Source organism: Fundulus heteroclitus, unplaced genomic scaffold, assembly GCF_011125445.2.
Source record: "Fundulus heteroclitus isolate FHET01 unplaced genomic scaffold, MU-UCD_Fhet_4.1 scaffold_106, whole genome shotgun sequence".
NCBI classification, from domain to species: domain Eukaryota; kingdom Metazoa; phylum Chordata; class Actinopteri; order Cyprinodontiformes; family Fundulidae; genus Fundulus; species Fundulus heteroclitus.
Window position 1 is genome coordinate 711,413 of NW_023396519.1, and position 18,925 is coordinate 730,337.

At 41.8% G+C, this 18,925-nt stretch overlaps 1 protein-coding gene across 3 annotated transcripts in view; it reads left to right on the forward strand.

The window, feature by feature from the left end:
* Window positions 1-353: 353 nt before the first annotated feature.
* The window catches only part of unc5b (unc-5 netrin receptor B), a 106,985-nt gene continuing 88,413 nt past the window's right edge, over window positions 354-18,925 (forward strand). For all 3 annotated transcript variants that reach the window (XM_012859203.3, XM_021314706.2, XM_036128635.1), the window contains exon 1: window positions 354-1,092. In XM_012859203.3, the coding sequence (XP_012714657.2) occupies window positions 1,005-1,092 (88 nt within the window). In that variant the 5' untranslated portion in view covers window positions 354-1,004. The remainder of the gene's footprint in view (window positions 1,093-18,925) is intronic.

The following is an 18,925-nucleotide window of genomic DNA, read 5'->3' on the forward strand; positions in this document are numbered from 1 at the left end:
GACAGGAAACATCCCACTTCCATGAAGTCTAAAGTAAAAACGTGGGCTGATGGATGGATGGATGGATAGATAGATAGATAGATAGATAGATAGATAGATAGATAGATAGATAGATAGATAGATAGATAGATAGATAGATAGATAGATAGATAGATAGATAGATAGATAGATAGATAGATAGATAGATAGATAGATAGATAGATAGATAGATAGATAGATAGATAGATAGATAGATCTGTGCCTAAAAATCTGTCTGCGCCTCTCTCTCTCTCTCTCTCTCTCTCTCTCTCTCTCTCTCTCTCTCTGCCCGTCTTATTTCCTCCTCTCCTGCTACTACAGTGCACCTTCACTCGTTCAGCCCTCAGTCTGAGAGGAGGAGGAGGATGGTGAGATGTGATTGGCCAGGCGGGGACTGGTAGTCCGGAGGTTGGCACTGCGAAGCTCTCCGTCGCTCCCCGTGTTCATGTTTACACCTTGGCTGACCTGGACGACAGAAGCCGCGACGCACCGGGGTCCGGCGGACAAACTCTGGAGGAAAGTCTTTGGGGTGTTTTTCGCTGCAACCTGTCAGTTTTTTTCCCCCCTCTGTACTTCTTCGTCTTTTTTCTTTCTTTCTATTTTTTTGAAGGGGGAAATAACCTTTTTTGCTGGTGCATAATTGGACTATAGCTCTCGTTTAATCTCGCCTTCTAGCGCAGCGCAGCGATGCGTCCAAGTTTTTGGTGACTCTGTGCATTGTGTGCGCTAAGGGGCAGGGAAATCAGGTTAACCGGACACATCCTGCCTGTAAAGGTTGTGAAACCTCCAAGAAATAAATAAAAAAAAAGTTTTAATGCGAACGGAGTTAAAGTTTTTTTTGCGATGGATGCTTTTTTAGGCAAAGGACAGGTTTAACTTTTGTTTTTACTGTTGATGAACTCGTGGGGTGTCCAACCAGCCTCATCCTGTGGTAACGACCGTGCAGGACAGGAGCCATCCTCGGCGCGGAGGCGCAGCCGGGAAAGATGCGCGGTCTCCGGATGCAGCGTGACCAAATAGCCGGTCCTTTGGCTCTGCTCCTCCTGGTCTGTGGATTGGCGGTGTCTGGCACTGGTAAGTTTCGTCTCGCATGGTGCTACGCGCACGCACGACGCCCAGCTGTGCTCACAAAGTGAACATTTAAATCAATTTGAAGGATTTAAATCAGAGTCACCCAGGTTACCTCTGGACCCCAGTGTGTTGCCTGTGAAGGGGGGGAAACAGCGCAGGGCTCTGGGACCTCCTGCTGACAAGCTTTCCCTTTCCTTTCAACACAGCGAAGTGTTACAGTAAAGCAGAGCTCGGAGCTCTCTTTTCTTCATGTGGCGGAAAAATCCAAGTCTGGTGCGCAGGGAGCAATTAAGGTTTTGCTCCCTGCCTGCCTGGCCTCTCCACGGAGGAAGAAAGCAAAGCAAAAAGTCATGTGAAATGGAATAACACTTGACAGACCCCATCTTCCTCAATAAAAGATACAGCGTATTTTTAAGTAGGGCTTGTTTCGTTTCCCGAGAACTTGCTTCGGAAATGGTGAAGTTATTGTAAACTATTTATGCTACTTCAATGTATTTTTTATTATGATGGAAAGTTGCATTCTGAGTAGTTGGGGCTGAGGGTGGGACGGACTGAGATTTAGGAGTGATCTGGGCTGTTGTGAGGCTGCCACAGTGAGAAGACCTGGTGTAAGAAAAAGCACAACATGGAAAAAGGAAACCAAGCATGGTCTGATTGTTTTTATTAAAACTGAAAAGCAGCAACTTTCACTACCGCTTCTAAAATAACTGAACAATTCTACTAATGTTAAATTAGGCGGCGTCCCTACAGCATGTTGCTGCCACCATCATCTTGGTTTTAATTTCGGCACCACAAGTGTTTGTTCTTGTTTTGTTTTTGTGACGCCGTAAATATTTCATTCTTGTAAAGCGAAGTATAGAGGCCTTCTTTCAGCCAGCTGGCTGGAAGTGTACAGCTGCAGGCGTCTCATTAAGATGACTTTAAACTCTAGGAACTTTGTGACAGAACATTTGAGCAGTTTCATATACGTGACTTTAAATAGTATTGCTACTGGTGATCAGCCCATCCTTGGTTTTGGCAGTATTTGTTTACCTCACAGGACCAGAGCCAAACTTCGTCAAAGTCTGAATCCCAAATTGGACTTTATACACAGTTAAACCCAAAACTCAAACGACCGAAACAAAATTTCCACCGCAGAAAGCTTAACTTAAAAGATTGCTCAGTTTTTATTTACGTCGTTTAAAAATGAAACGCATGTCAAAAAGTATACCTTTCTCAATGTGCTCTAAACAGCTGAAAACAGAACATGTATGAAAATCCTTAAAAAAAACATTTCCAGCTGCTTTCCCTCTTCACTGATCTTCCTATTTAGAAATTAGAAATTAGATTTTAGCAAGACTGAAGCTCCCGAGATTTGATGTATAAATATACAGTCGTGTTCAATAAACTAGAACACATTATACAGATTAACACAGACTGGTGATGTTTTAAACCCTTTATTTCTGTTAATTAAGATTTTTTGCTAACTCTAGCTAATGAAAACACAGCATTTAAAATGTTAATATTGCATCAGACCAATGAAAAAGCAAAATCTTTCATGCAGAAATGGGTATTTAATAAAGAGTATGTTTAATACTGACTTAAAGTTGTTGTTTTTTTTCAAAAGCTACTTTTGATCTGACAAACAAGCTTCTTAGAAATGTATGTTCTAATTTGTGTTATATGACTGTATATGCAACATTTCCTAAATGTATAGAAGTTTCATAGTGCAGTTTTCACTCAGTGCCCAGGCAGTCTGACTTTCTCGTGATCTTTTGAATTGGATCTTTAGGCGCTTTTTGCTGTTTGACGGTGGATTTATGTGGTTGGGAAATTTTCACTGGAGCACATTTGTTACATCCTGGGACACATGCCCCATTAATATAAGTTTGGTGACTCCCACGTCAAGGTGACACCTGGAGACTACGCTGTCATAGTATTGACTCTTTAAATCTCCTTTCAGTGTAGCCTGTTTGTAGCCAAATATAGCATCATCATCCCCTCCCTTCGTCCGACCAGATTGAAAAACAAGGCAGAAATCAGAGGGTTTAGTGGATTGTGGATTAAGCCTGGTCTACAGTTTGTTCAAAAAAGAACAATGCAGGGAGCTTTGTGTGCAGAATCTTAGACGACTCTGAGAAATAAATCTGATCCTCAGTTATTGTGTTGTTGATTTTTTTTGCTAAGTTATAGCAGTGATATTTTGCTCACTGTCTCCCATGATGTTTATAATTTATCTTAAAGGCCAATAAGATATCTCCCGCTCTCATCAGCAACGCCACCACCCCTGCTGCCTATAGGTCCTTGAGGGTTTGTTATTCCCTGATCAAGCAGGGCAGAAAAGCAGCTTAGGTTTATTAAAACCGTTGGCCATTCTGAAATCCTTTCATGAAAATCGTCAAAAGAAGAAAAAATAACATTTTAGGACTGCAGTGAGGTCCGGTTTAAAGAACCAGATTTGGCATGGGCTGGTCACTGATATCACAATATACCAAGGTTTTTAAAACGCTATGATTTCAAAACTACTCAAACAAAAAGTTATATCCTTCCAGCTGTATAAAGTCCCTAAAAAGACTGGCCAGGGTTTTCTGCAGCTGTATGGAGCTTAGAGCAGCAAAGGAAACAGGAAACCGTTCCCTCACCTGTTGCTGCGCACTGCCGTTCTGCTGTCTGAAAGACATTTATGGCGAAACACAAACAAGCATGGACGTTGATTGTGTGGAAACTAAAAGGAGAACCGCACACCGGTTGTTTGTGGGTACAGCAAATTTGTTTTGAAAACTTAACTTGGCGAGCTGAGAGCGGTCCTCTGTTAAAAACAGTAGAGAAAGGCAGACTAAGGAATCAGCTGAGATCAACTCTGTTTCCCAGTAAACACATAAACAGTGTACAAGTTGATCAATCTGCACAAGAGGTGCTGGAAACTCAATTAAATGAGTTTATGTTTTTCTCAAGTCTGTGAAGGGAAATTCAAACACGATCAACAGTCTTAATATTATACAGAGTTTCCCCCCAGAAAACTGGCTAAGCCTGGCGGTAGCTGCGGTAATGAAGTGGGCGGGGCTGGATGGGGTGGGCAGCGGTGCAGCACTGCGCGGCTCGAAGGGGGAGCTCAGACCAACAGCCAATCAGCTGTCAATGGGCAGTCCTTGTCCGTCAAGCTAATAACAGCTAACGTTAGCTTTCGTTGTGCGGGGGGTTTATTACGACACTGTCGCACACGCAAGAACTTTGCTGAGCTTTTTACATTGCTCTCAAACGTCATACTGTTAGCTTAGCATTGCGTTTTTCTTGTCTATCTAGTCTCACTGTTGCTGTTGTATAAAAAAATATATTTGAAATAAATAAACAAAGGACGATTGGCCTGGCGGAGGAGGAAGTGAAGCTTGGCGGCCCGCCAGGCCATCACAGCGGGGGAATTTTTGTTCTAACTGTAACCATACCTGTTCATATGTTATCCGATTCTGGCTGCAGTGGGAATTATATTAGGTTTTAAATAAAAGTAATGAGATCGTGTCGCTTAATTATCTTTTAAAATTGGTGTTTAAATCCTATGAAACCGTGGAATTTTAACTCAGCTCTTTCATACCGTGAGAATCTCATAGCGGTCCAAGCCTAGAGCGCATATAGGAGGAGGGGGGGACCCAAGCAGACAATAGCACAGTGTGCACCAGTAAAGTTTCTGTCTGGCAGAGAGAAAGCTAGAGATATATTTATGGTAGGCATGATGGGACAGACAGATTGCATTTATCTTCGCTCCAATTGTGGGTAAACCTTTCCACTGCTGCATCATTCCCCCACAATGCTGTCTTAGTTTCTAACCACTCGGTGGATCTGCTGAGCTTTCTCCTTTAGTGTCTTTTTTTTCCTGTGTTGACATATACATTAATTACCGACTATGCCAGGAACACTTGTCTCGAGTTACTACCCTGCTGTCCACTGTTTTTTTTTTGTTTTTTTTTTGCTGTGTGTGTGTGTATGTGTGTGTGTGTGTGTGCTGCACCATTAAAGGCTTCAATATAATTAGAAAACTGAGAGAAGAAAGGGATGCTTATACACAGTTAAGATGATTAGACGCCCAGCAGCACAAATCGGAGGATTGTAGCAGATCTCTGTTGATTTTATTCAAATTTTTCAACTTTGAGAGTTCCTTAATTACTTGCTTTGTTCAGTCCTGTCACCGTTTTAAGCATTTTCTATTAGTATTTACCCCAGCTCTCTCTCTCGCTCTTCCACAGCCCGATATAGGAAGATATAAGACCTGTATTTTGTTTTTAAATCCCAGCATATACCATGTGTTAGGGAAGCGGTCAAACCGTTTTAAAACAGACAGAATTGTAATGGCTTTGGCATTTTAAAGAGTCTTTAGCATGTTTTATTAGTGAGCTAGCACAGCCATCGTTCTTTGTACGTTTTGCCTTGAGAATGTAGAGCCTTGCGTTAAATCTGAAATGCCAGGACTCAGATCCAGCGTGTTCAACAATCAACAGAGGCTGTACGGTAAAACAGAATAGCACAGAGTAACTTTTCTAAACTCTGGCCAGCCTTCCTGTTATCTGATGAAAGCCTTGCTCTCTCTCTCTCTCTCTCTTACCCTCTCACAGCCTAAAAGAACTGCAGTCGGCTCTTGGCGTGTTTTAGAAACACAATTTCCTTTCGAATATCTCATTTGCACCTTTATTATTTTCTCTGCCTTCATTTTTAAACGCTTGACTAAAAAACTACAAATAGCTTAAGGATCTTTCCTCCGTGACAGTCTCCACTGTGTTGTTTTCATCGTGACTTAGTGGCTGCCATGTGTGATGGGTCTCACTAATCGGGTCGAGATCGTTCGAGCTGAAAATCAGACGGCCCTGATTAGCAGCTGAGTTTCTGGCGCTTTTCTTCCCAACAGGTAAAGGATGAAGCATGTGAAAGTGTCCAGACTGTAAGACAGCAGGGGAGTGAGTGTGATTTAAATGGGCAGTCGGGTGTTAAGAGCTAAGAAGCATAACATGTCAGACATTGAAAAGAGAGACTTGATCCGCTTCCTCATTATGTCAAGACTTGGAATCGTCCTCCCCGCCGAAACAACGCTGACGTCCGTGGAGACTTTTGTTCTTTAATATTACATGCAAGCGTGTAAAAGGCTCCTGAAATATTTGTGCCTCTCGCTTTGCGGAGGGGTCGGGAGACTTCTGCGACTTTTTTTCGACAGCCAGAGCGTGTGGCTCATATTCACGGGAAAGGAAGGAATGTGACAACAAAGCTTACCTCTTAACAGACACCTAAGTAGATTTGGCTTCAAAGACGCTCAACAGATTGAGATGTCAGATTAGATTCCGGCGTGTCTGAAACATGTAGTCATAACAAAAGTGCTACCGGGCTGTTGCATCCGCAGAGGGTTTTGAACAGGTGGTCGGGCAGCACGGACAAGCAGCTCCCTGCGAACCGGGCCGGATCCACGGGCCAGTTCTGCTTACACACCAGGCTGGGCCGCACTCCATCCTGAGGCAGTGCATTAGTTTTATGGCCGTCAGGCGGCAGGGGATGGGAAGGCTGGCCGGCCCCTGCCCTCTCTGCTGTATTATTCATATGTGCAAAGTGGTCTTTTTTAATATTTAAAATGTGCTTATGATGCTCAAATCTTGAAATCTGAGATGGCAAATGAGAAAGAGGCGGGAGGGGAGCTGCCGCTGTGTTCTCTTTAGAGTAACTGACACGGATGGCTGCGGGAGGTGTGAAGGATTTTTTTTTAAGGTACTAGTCCACATTTATAAACTATGCAGTCTGAGCAGAAGGGACAAACCGCAGCTGGGAGCTATTAGAGATTATGCACGTGAGCTAAATAACAAAAAAGTTTATTTAGGGGTGATGCTATCTATCTGAAGGCAAAGGTAGAAAGAAAAAAAAAAAGAGGAAAAGCCGGCGGAGAAATGTGTCTGTGAGAGAGACATTGAAAGACTAATCTCGGGGCATGGCTTTTAAATATTCTTTATGGGAAAAAGGGTGAAGAAAAAAACTCTGTAGCAGTGGCATTCAGGCATCATTAAACCTCTGGCACTGGCCAGGCTCAGAGGTACTAAGATGGGAAGGGGGGGTGCAAAAAAAGGTGGAAAAGCATCCAATGTGCACAGAAACGGAGTTATTGCTAGCAACAACAGGAGAAACAGTAGTTAAAAAAGGAAAGATATTGTTGAGAAGGGAGGTGGGGGCTTGAAAGTGAAAAGAGACACACAAATCTACCAGGAGGATGTTTTTATTAAGGCTCTTATCGATGGAAAGAGCTTGCAGTATTAAGAGCAGACATGTTTAATGCTTTGCCAATACGGTGCATGTTAGACGGCGCTATAAATCTGCAGCAAACAGCAAAGGGCTCTGTAAGAGAGCAAAACAACAAGGTAAATGGGAGAGGGAGCTGACTATGAAGAGTGGGAAGTGAAATTACTGTTGTATTTGAAGAAAGGCTTTGAGCCGAAACTGCAGTGCTTGAGATTTAGCTTCAAGCGCAGGCCATTGTTTCCTCTGCAGAGATAGTAACTTAAAGCATTTGGAGCTTGGTGTGATTTAGTCATTTTGGTTTAAATGTCTTGTTTATCTCAGACTAGAGGAAGTTTTGCTCCTACAGCATGTCCCAGGCTTGAGTCAGAGCCAGACTACAAACAGCAAGACAGAATTCAGTAAAAATACGCATTTATACAGAACTTTGAGTAAGAACCCATGATAAATTGTCATTTTAATTATTACTGTTAAAATAATGTTGTATATAACATTTATTTTTCACTATGATTTTCATGCATAGTCCAGATCCACAATTTAGGACCTGCTAAGTGTAATAGTCACTTTCAGGTAAACAATCTTTTTGCACAGATTATCAAACCCTTTTGGCATTCTGCTTTTTATAGAGTAACATTGGGAGTAAAAAAAGGTGATATTAGGTGGTTAATTAGGTGGTTAATTATATTATAGTAGGTGTGTCGTGGCCTAAATGCCTCTTTAGTAGTCCAGATTGGGGTAAAATATATTTTTGCAATTAATGAAATGTCATATAGTCCAGGTTTAGTCCTGTGTCATCACATATTGTGACAGGAGTCATTTCGGCTGCTCCGTTATGCAAAGGGTGCCACAGCAAGTCATTAAACTTGCACACAAACTTAACAGTTTTTACACCAGGTGCCCTGAATCCTGGTTGCCCAGGTGCAACCAGGATTCAAACCCAGGTCCCCCATTTTAAAGACCCAGACTCCTGTTTATTCACATATTATTTATTTTTACAAATTCTCTCTGATTGACACAGAACGTTTTCTTTCTTTAACATTTCGCAACCCTGGTTGTAGCTCTCAAGAATTCGTTTTTTAAACAGTGTCTCTGGGAGTTTGAGTCTCTTTTGTGACTTAAAGTAACTGGTATATTTTTTAAGCTCAGTTTTTTTTTTGTCACTTAAGTCTTGTATCACTACTTGGTCTTGTGTTTATTATATATAATACGTTTATTTGTATTATCTTTCATAGATAGTTTCGACTTTTCTCCCTGCTTCTCCCACAGCTGCTGGCTGCTGTTAATGAGACTCACCTGCTTGTCTTCCAGTAATCACCAGCCCACAATTTAAACCCAGTTGGATTTCTTTCTGGTCTTTGTCTCAGCCAACGCTGATGAGAGTCCATTAATAAGAGTGAAAAGTGGCTCTCCTTTAGTTTACACACTGTCCGTGTCTGGAAATATCTCCAAATGGTAACATTTGACTTTCTTCTTAGCAATAGACAAACACGGTAGATGTCTTTGGTGCTAATTTAAGCTCTATCCAGCTGGAGAAAATTCAGCTACAACATTTTTAAACTGTTTAGGCTATTCAAAGCTTGGTCTACCTTTTATAGTGAGAACATGCTTGTGAATCGGAAGTCCCTAAACATAAATCTGTAATGACGGATGGATGGATTAAAGGGGATGGAGGCAGAATAGTTTGGGTGACAGATGGGCGCTGGGTTTCTGCTCTGCCAGCAGGACAGGGTACCCCCTTCCCTTCCATCACGCCCTGTGGGGGAAGATTGGGTGGAGCCGACATGGAAGCAGGAAGAAAACCTCTGTGGGGTTCCATTGTGCTTTAGATGAATAGGACACTCCAAAGGGCTTTTTTTCTGCCCCCTTTGTGTGGGGTAAAGAGGGACAGCAAGAGAACACACACACACACTCATTCACAACTTCACCAGGATCGCTACCTCCTTTGATCTGTTTTCAAAAGGTGTGTCAGCATTGCACAACCATTCATCCAAGTAAAACTTGTTTTAGCTGAAAATGTCACATTCTCCCAACAATTCATGTGCTAAAACCAAGCTCGGGGACATCGAATGTTAAGAACGCGGCACCCACCCACCCACACACACTTGCATACACCCACTCCCGTTTATGCAAACCAGACCCACGTCCCCTTTTGAAAAGGTACCATTTGTGTGTCTAATGCCGGCAGACCCGCTGGGCCACTTGGGAGGGGAAAGTGAGTTAGTGCTGGAATTTTCATTTAAAAGATCCCAGCAGCCCTCGGTGGATCGTGACCAATAGGATCGGGATTCTCTGCAGGGGGGGATCCGGCTAGATCCGCAGCAACAGCAACACACGCGCATACAAAAGTACACACATCGTAAAAGCCATAACGGTGAGGATAGGCCGTGGGCCAGAATCTGTAGGGTGACTTTTCGTATGAACTGTCAGGGGGCAACTTTTTTCCACCGGGAAAGGTTGCTACACATGGCAGTGAACTCAAAACACCAATGTTCCCACGTTTTCACTTGCACATTAAGAAATTATAGCCGATAAAAAATCTAAACTGTGGCGCTCCGGTCCAAGAGGTCACGTGATTCGATTTTTGCTGCTCAGCCAATCAGATCGCTGTATTGTCAGCTGAGCGAGTTTACCACGTCATCATGGCTGCGCCTGTAAGATGTTTGTATGTATTTTTGTTTCCAGGCGAAGAAAGCCCAATAATAGCATTTTCTGGTGCCAGCTGGCTGAGATCTTGATGGCAAGAAAAAAGAAAAAGCCCAGACCATCCATCCATCCATTTTCTAACACGCTTATCCCTGCGTTCGCGAGGTGCCGGTCTCTATCTCCAGCTGTCAATGGGCAAGAGGCGTTGTATAAACTGGACAGGTCGGCAGTCCATCGCAGGGGAGAAATAGTCCAGACTTTTGCCCAATTTACTGTAATATCACCAAGACCTGCTGCGCTAGAATAGCACAGGCGACAGGTGTCGTTGTGCCAAACGATTTATCCACGGCAGATTTGTATTCCCCTCGCCGAGAGCGCATTCAGCTGGAGGAATGAACCCAGTCAACTCCGCCTCATTTCCAACCTATTAGGCGTGGAAATGAAGATCTTTTACTTTTCTTAACGAAATATAGCAATGGTGTCGTTACATTGTCGTTCAGTTAGTGTGGAAAAAAATGAAAATGTAACACTTGTTAGTGCTATCATAAAGGATTGCCATGTCGGTTAAAACTCGATTGATCACTCAATGTAACAGGTTATGAGAAAGAAAACGGCTCTGTGGTCATTTCCACATGTGTCACAAAAATATTAGCTTTATGTTATTAGATTGTCGCATGTCTGTCTGCTTAAACCAAAAATCCACCTTCCTGAGTTCATCACAGCTGTCTGCTTGTTCGTCTTTTTTCTTTTTCTTTTCTTTTTGACCCGCATGAATAGATCATATAGAGCGGATTTCACGTGTGATCAAATGAACACTGAATAAAGGTACAGCCAAAATTATCAGATTTAATAATATTTTAATTCAACCAAGAACCATATAGAGATATTAACCATATTAAGAAAACGAGATATGTCTCTTTTAAAAATAGAACAATGTATTAGGAGTTTTAAAAAAATCAATTTCATTTTATTAGAATGTGATATTTAAAATATTTAGACTTCACAAAGCTGTGTGATTTCAAAAATACAATACAAACTTCTACAAATTCCGAAGGGGCCCATTGACAGCTGGAGATAGACACCAGCACCTCGCGAACGCAGGCATAAGCGTGTTAGAAAATGGATGATGGATGGATGGATGGATGGTCTGGGCTATTTCTTTTTCCTTGCCATCAAGATATCTGCAAGCTGGCCCCAGAAAATGCGATTATTGGGCTTTCTTCATCTGGAAACAAATGCATACAAACATCTTACGAGCGCAGCCATGATGAACTGGTGAACGCGCACAGCTGACAATACAGCGATCTGATTGGCTGAGCAGCAAAAATCGAATCACGTGACCTCTTGGACCGGAGCGCCACAGTTTAGATTTTTTTATCGGCTATAACTTCTTAATGTGCAAGTGAAAACGTGGGAACATTGGTGTTTTGAGTTCACTGCTATGTGTAGCAACTTTTCCCGGTGGAAGAAAGTTGCCCCCTGACAGTTCATACGAAACTTCTTAAGGAAGCGTCCTACAGATTCTGGCCCACGGACTAGGACCGGAGATCGGAGGCTGTGTCAGCACCTGATTGGCTGCTCTTTGGTCCAGTTCTCTGCGTGTGTCCTCATCTTAAAAGAGGCTTTTTTTTTAGTACATATATTCCCCTCATCCTCTTAGCTGAGGCTTTTTTTTTTTTGTCTTCAAAGGGCCAAGTCATCGCTGAGACCACAGTCTCAAAGATGACTTGTGTGTGGGCTTGGATAGCTGGAGGAGTATATCTAAAACTCTGTTTTTTTATTGCAGTTTACATTAGTGGAGATAATGCGCTGCCCTCTTAAAGACAGCAATTTTAAAGGGGATTGTTCAGGATTTTTAAAGCGAGGTTCTGGTTAGACGTTGTAAGCAGTTAAAATCTTAACTCACTCTCTTGACATCTTCATTTAGTATAAATTAAGATTAGTTGGCTCCAGAGGCTGAAGCTAGTCCAAGAGGGGCCAAGAACAGAATGGACCACATCATAGCAGCTGCAATAATAACACTATTTTACAAACTTTTTAACTAACTACCACAATGGCATCTACATAGAATATTAACACAGCTGCTGGAGATAAGAGGCAGTGGGCCATTTATCCTTTTTTAGATGAAAAACACTGTGACAACATTCTATGTTGGGTGCAATCACCGTAGCTATTAAATGGCAAGCCAGCGCGACACTAAAGAAAAACGTTAATTTAGATCTGTTTGCTTTTAACAACACTTCTGTATCAGACATTTACCTTGAATGGAAACCCTTTACATGATGCAAATTCAGCTTGTGTTTCACACGGGCAGATAAGTGCTGACGCAGTGACTCCTGCCTCCATTTTCTGTGTAAATAATCATCAGCTCCTGTGTAAATAACGACCTAATCCAAACATGACAACAGTTTAAAGGTTCATAAAATAGCGCTCGCATAAACCAGCAGGTGCTTTTGAATCAGGAATTGTTGAAGACACTAGAAGCCCACTTTAGTCTTGGCTCCTCTAGCATGACCTTCAGCCACAGGAACCAACTAATCTAGATTTATGCTAAATGAAGACACTTTTGTTTGGGGGTTAATATTTTGTGGCTTATTTCCAAACTTCAGATTTTGTAAAGCTTTGACCTGCAAATACTGATTCTGGCCTAGTCCGTTTAGCCTGTTTGAGCAGGTAGCTTTACTGTAACCTAGAAATATCTAAAAGACAGATGTTTTTCAATCATGGATGGTTCACAGCAGACAGATGTTTAATGCCAAGGAAAGATAAAACAGACAAACATTGCTTTACTCCATTTAGCCTTCCTGTTATCTGCTGAATATCCTGCTCTCTCTTGCTCTCTCACACCCTAAATCACCTGCTAACCTGTTTCGAAATATGAGAAATACTTTCCCTTGAAATTACTTGTAATTTCTCTGATCTTCCTTTGGCTTTATTTTGAAAGACCTCACTGATTAAGAAGACGACTGGCTTCACCTCTTCTTCCCACAGCAACATCTTCCAAGAGCGATGTTGTTACCTCAACCTGGCAGCATTTACATATGGTGGGTTGACTGAGTGAAAAAACCCTTGTAGACTGTGATCAGTGGTCAGCTGATTTCTCAGTGCAGCTTCACTTATGTATGTATATATATATATATGTGTATATATATATATATATATATATATATATATATATATATATATATATATATATATATATATAGTGCAGCTTTAGAGCCTCATCCAGTTTTCCTTATCTCTCTCTCTTCATCATTTTTTTCTGTACAAGTTTGGGAATTGCTCTTTAGAAGGCAGCGTGAAAAATCCCATTTTTCTGGGTGTAACGCTTATTAGGGTCCCATCTGCCCTTGAGGTACTCATGAATGCGGGGAGGCGCCTGGATTGTCAAGGAACGGTAGAGGAGGGCACCCAGAGGGGGGCTTTGTCATTCCTGTGTGTAAGTGGATGTGGGAGCCGCTGGGGGGGACTCATGCGAGGTGGGATCGGTCTCTTAATGGCACAGAGCACACACTGAGCAGCTGGTGTGTCTAAAGCAGGGGAATGACACGTAGACCTCCCTGAAGAGAGGTGCACATCGAGCATACGTGGGCACACCTCTGGCAGAGGAGAACGGACGGAGATGATGTGCCTGTGGCTTTGGCACGCAGCTAGACAGCAGCAGGACTTTCAGATAACTTACTCTTTTTTTTTTTCCTTCGTTGGGTTTTAAATCAGCTCAGATGAGGTCTGTTCAATGTATTAGCGAATGTGGGGGTGTGTAAGAAGGAAGGAGGGAGCACTTTGATGGATTTTGTGTGATTGGCTGCATGTCAGAAGGCTGCTGCTCAGTGATTTAATGTAGTGCCTGTTGTGGAGCCAAAGCACCGTGTTTGTCTTTTAAGCTCATTGTCCCTGTCCGTTCAGGGCGGTGATCGGCTACTTAATCAGAGGTTGGAAAGTGTACGGTTAAAATCTCCTGGGTCTTCATTTTACCTCTACTCTTCTTGCCTTTTCTGCTATTTTCTTGCACTCTCAATCTTTGTTTATTCTTATTTTACAGAGATGCACATATTGAGAATTGGCCAGTTTTCCCTTGATCTACTGATACTGCAAAAATATATTCAGTTTTTTATTAATTAAATTAATTAAAACTAATTAAATTTTGAGTTAAACACATCAACATTAATTTGTTGTGTTTTATTTAATATTAACAGTCTGATAATCGAGTGAACATACCCCTGTTGCATGTATTCAGGAAGATCAGGAAATAATAGAAAGCCTTTGTTTGTGCCTTAGTGTGGAAATTCCCAATGTATAGCAGCAAGTTGGCAATCATAAGCACACAGATGCACGCATTAAAACCAATAATAATAAAAACAAAAAACTCCACAATAAAGGAGGTCACAAACTGGCAAAATGTTCCACAAAGGAATAAATAGGAAAGTAAAATTGGAACAGGTTTGTCCATTTGGGAATAAACAAAGCTGCTAATAGTGTTCTGATGAAATTGTGCAAAACAGCCTATTCTCAAGAATGAGGAACTCTGTATAAGGGGATTACATATCTAATAATACCTTTACCATAATATTCCATTTAGTTAGATGCAAAGTGAAAGCTATTCGTCATATGCTGCACATTAGTTCCCAGTTGTAGTTTTCAAACTATGCTACTTTAATAAGAGTGATGGGTGGCATCTCCACAGGATGATGCTGCCCCCACCATGCTTTTTAAGTTTCACCTATTAACTCACCTTATTTTTTTGCAGAACAACTTACAGCAAGTTTCCTTCTTGTGGTCAAAGGGAAAGGGTGTTATCGTTCTTTCAGCCAACTCAACAGCAGAAGCCGGTGAGAAGTGGAGGGCAGTATGAAGTTATTTATAGGATTCAAAAAGCCAAAGAAAGCTCCAATCACTCCTGTAGCTTTTCTGAATTATTCTTAAAATCACTTTAAACTGAAGGCACACATTTCAGACTGTACGTCAATGCACTTTTTTGAGTTTGCTAAACTACTAGGGTTAGGAGCATATGCTTTGATTCATCAATGGTGATAATCTTGTGATTATTTTCTCAGTTAGATTCTTCTCTCAGAAAACCTGTAGCACTTTTTTTTTCTACTAGATGTTATAGCCCTAACTTCAACTGGTTAATGTTGGATTTTGCAACGAAAACCAGAAATCATTATTGGTTGAAAAAAAAGTCTGATCAATGCATCTCCATGGTTTTTACCTTCCTTCATCTTCTCTCATCTCTATTGTAGATTTCTGATCCTCTAAGATCATGCAGAGGAAAGAAAATCTGCTCTGCAAAATATAAAGCTTCATCCTGAGAGCATAAGCAGAGGCATACAAATAGCCACAGTTGCTGCAATAATCCCCATTTCCAAGCAAACACTCTTGGAACCATAGCAAAGAGCAGAGTGAAAGAACGGGATCTGGCCTCATCCACTCTTTAATTCCTCCGCTCGTCTTCAGCTTTGGGACCTAATTCTTACTCCTCTTCTTGATGCTCCGAGTGGGAGCCTGCAAGCACGCCGAGAAAAAAAAAAAAAAAGATTCAGTTCTCACTTGGATGTGAGTCTTAATCAAGGGTTGACGTCTTGGTTGTGTGTGTGTATGGCGTGTGCGTGCACTTCACACTGACAGGAAACAAACTGAATAACTCACTCCCTTATTCTACTCTGGTTTTAAAATGTTCACACTCTCGCTCTCTATCAGAGTCTGCCCATGCCAGCACACCGTCTCTTCCCTCTTCTGGCAGCTATTAGGACTGCACAGGAGGAACGCTGTTGTGGTCACCGTGCAGAGCGCCATGCGTCATCCGCTTGCGAAATAAGGAGTCGTTTAATGCGGAGCAGAGGGATGAGAGATCTCAAATAATGTGACAGATGTACCTGCATGTAATTAAGGCTTGATTTAAGTGTCCGAGCAAACACGCGCATTGAGTGTGTCAGCGCCTGTGTGTTTCAAGCCTCTTACCTGCTGCTGACCAGATGGGCTCTGAAGCCGACCTCACGCTCACCTCTTTACCCATCCACGCCGCTTAGATTAGCCGGCGAGCCCAAGCAAGGCGCACAGGCATTGTGATGGACATACGAAGCCGTCCACCCCCCCACTGCAATGTCCACACACACACACGCACACACATACACATGCACATGTACATATACAGACCTCGTTCTTCACATTGGAAATTTCAGATGACAATATGTTGTTTATGCATTTGCGTGTGTGCGTGCGGGCCCGTGTGTTTGTGTGTGTGTGTGCACCACAGTCTGCTGTTTATGGGGATTATGAAAGCAGATGGACAGACATGCTGACTGGTGAGGGTTCATTAACTCTGGGTGTCTCTGTTCTGACTCTCATGCTGCTGTTACTCAGCCTCGGCTCACAACTAGTTCACCGGCCAGGACTGGTGTGTGTGTGTGTGTGTGTGTGTGTGTGTGTGTGTGTGTGTGTGTGTGTGTGTGTGTGTTATGGAAATTTATTGATTATAGACCGGTGTAAGCTTGACGATTCTGCTTGAACGTTCCTGCACATTATTCTTGTCAAAATCCTACAATTTTCCAGACAACTCTTCAAATAGGTCTCAATGAAATTTTATTTAAATAAAAAATTTAAAAATTTCTGTTTTGCAGACATTTCTGCAGGGATCAGGCTTTACGTCTGCTAAAACCAGAGACATTGGACGAACAAATGAACGAACGCACGGATAGATTGATACTTTAATTTAGTTAATCTACTATTTAAATTAAATTAAATTGGTTTACTACTTTCCATAGGTTTCCAGCGTGCGTACGAACACTGCTTAATGCCGCAGCAGTGTCGTGAATTCACATAACACAGATTTTATTTTTAAAGTATCCCCTGCTTTGGGAACCAGAAACATTTTAAAATGAAACAGAAAGCAACAAATGAAGCATACTTCATTCCATCAAGCCACAGGCAGCAGAGAAGTTTATGCTTTAGGATGACCCGGCATCTTGAGACCGAGGAGCGTCTCCACAGCATTCCTCCGCTCTGCTAAGGGAGATGAATAGTTACAGCGGATCATTAAACACAAGGCATTGTCTCCATTTCTATGGCTTCAACCTTCACACTGCAGCCAGCTCTCATCCTTATCTTCTGTGCCTTAATTAAAGGAACATGGATCACGTAGGGACAGACAGACACACCTGTGGAGAGGCAGACAGGCAGACAGACGGGCTGGCAGATTCCTGGACAGATGGGTTGTTTGGAGCTCCTCTGAGGCCCCACAGCCATCAGACTCAGACAAATTGAGAGCTAGAGGCGTGATCAGAAGCAAGAACATCACAGTGGAAAAATACATCAAAATGCTGCGAACATAGTGATTAATCATTCATTTGACCAAAAGAAAAATTGTCTTTTTGATGCTGTTGAATCTTTGTTGTTCCAAGTGCAAGTGGCAAGAGCTGTCTTCAGTTGGTTATGTTGTAGTAATGATAATTAGTCACTACAGCGAAGGAAAAATGTAAGACAAAAATAATCTTTTGTTTGCCTGATAAAACACGCAAGTAAAAAGCCCACACGTCCAGCATTACATCACTTTATTAATCACATTTATTTTTAATCAGGACATGGTCTGATGCCACATGGAGGGTGTATGCCAGGGCATGTCGGCGGGTTCATTATGACCAACAACCGGAGCTAACACGTTTCTTGAACAGCATTTACATAACAATATGTTATTTTTATTTAAAGTCTACTTTTTATGTTGCATTAAATGCATCTCATTATTTGTCCATTCATGCGTAATTATAGAATCCTATTCAAATCTTTTTTTTTTTTGATACAGGACCTTCCAATACAAAAGAATCATATCAGTCAGATTGATTACACACTAAATTAATCCAAATTTAACACATAACATTTGAATACAGTTAATCATATAATGCCAGTTTGTAAAAGGTAAGGATGCCCGGCTGATTGCATCATGGCATTGACTTTGCAGCAATCTCTCAACATAATGAAGCATTTGGCAGCAGAGAAAAGAGCCATTTCCATTTACCAGCAAGAAATCACCAGCCGAACCAGACATGGTATTAGCTTGGTTTGGCTGTGGGTTGGAAGGACAGGAGGGGGACATATAACACAGAGATGCACTGGGTGAGAAGTACTTTCCATAAGAAAAAGAAAAAGAAAAAGACTTGAGCACACCAAGTTAATGGTGCCAATATTTCTTTCACCGGCTTTTTCTTCGAAAGAGACATTTCTAAACACTACGGTACTGGTTCAGGAGTAGCTTGTAGGAAATCTCAGAGTACTCGAAGTTAATGGCCATAATATCCCCAGCAATGCATTTGTTCAGGAAACACAGATATAACTGAGCAGGGAGTACTTTCTGTGGGAAAGAAAAACACAGAAAGTACACAAAGTTCATGACAGCAATATTTTCTTCGCTAGATTTGTCAAGGAAAGAACACCTGGCCAAGAGCTGCATCCAGAAAAAAACACACACACCCTAAAACAAAAGCTTGGAGTTAGGATTACTTTCTTTAGAAGGAAATTCAAACATGTAAGATAAAGCTAATGCCAGCAATATCCCAATCAGTTGCTCCATACAGGAGAGACACTCTTACACAAAATCCCTGAGTAAGTATTACTTTCTATGGAAGGTTTCACCAAAGCAAAAGACAAAGCTAAACTAAGCCTGGCTTGTATTCTGAGTAAAGAAAAAGACTGACAGAGCCAAGCCAATGTATTTATAACACACTTTAAAAAGTGTAGGCAATCACCAAGGTGCTTTCCAAAAAAAAGTATGTGCTGATACAAGGAGTAACTTCTACAGGAAAGAAAAACAATGAAGTACACAAAGGGAATGGCAGTGGCTTTGGTCCGAATAGACACAGTTTAATCCAGAAACACTTGGCCAGGTGTACCTTCTGGCACCTTCTGCATAAAAGAAAACAAACTGAGAATTCAAAGTTAACTTAGCAGTAATAGCAAACAATGTATA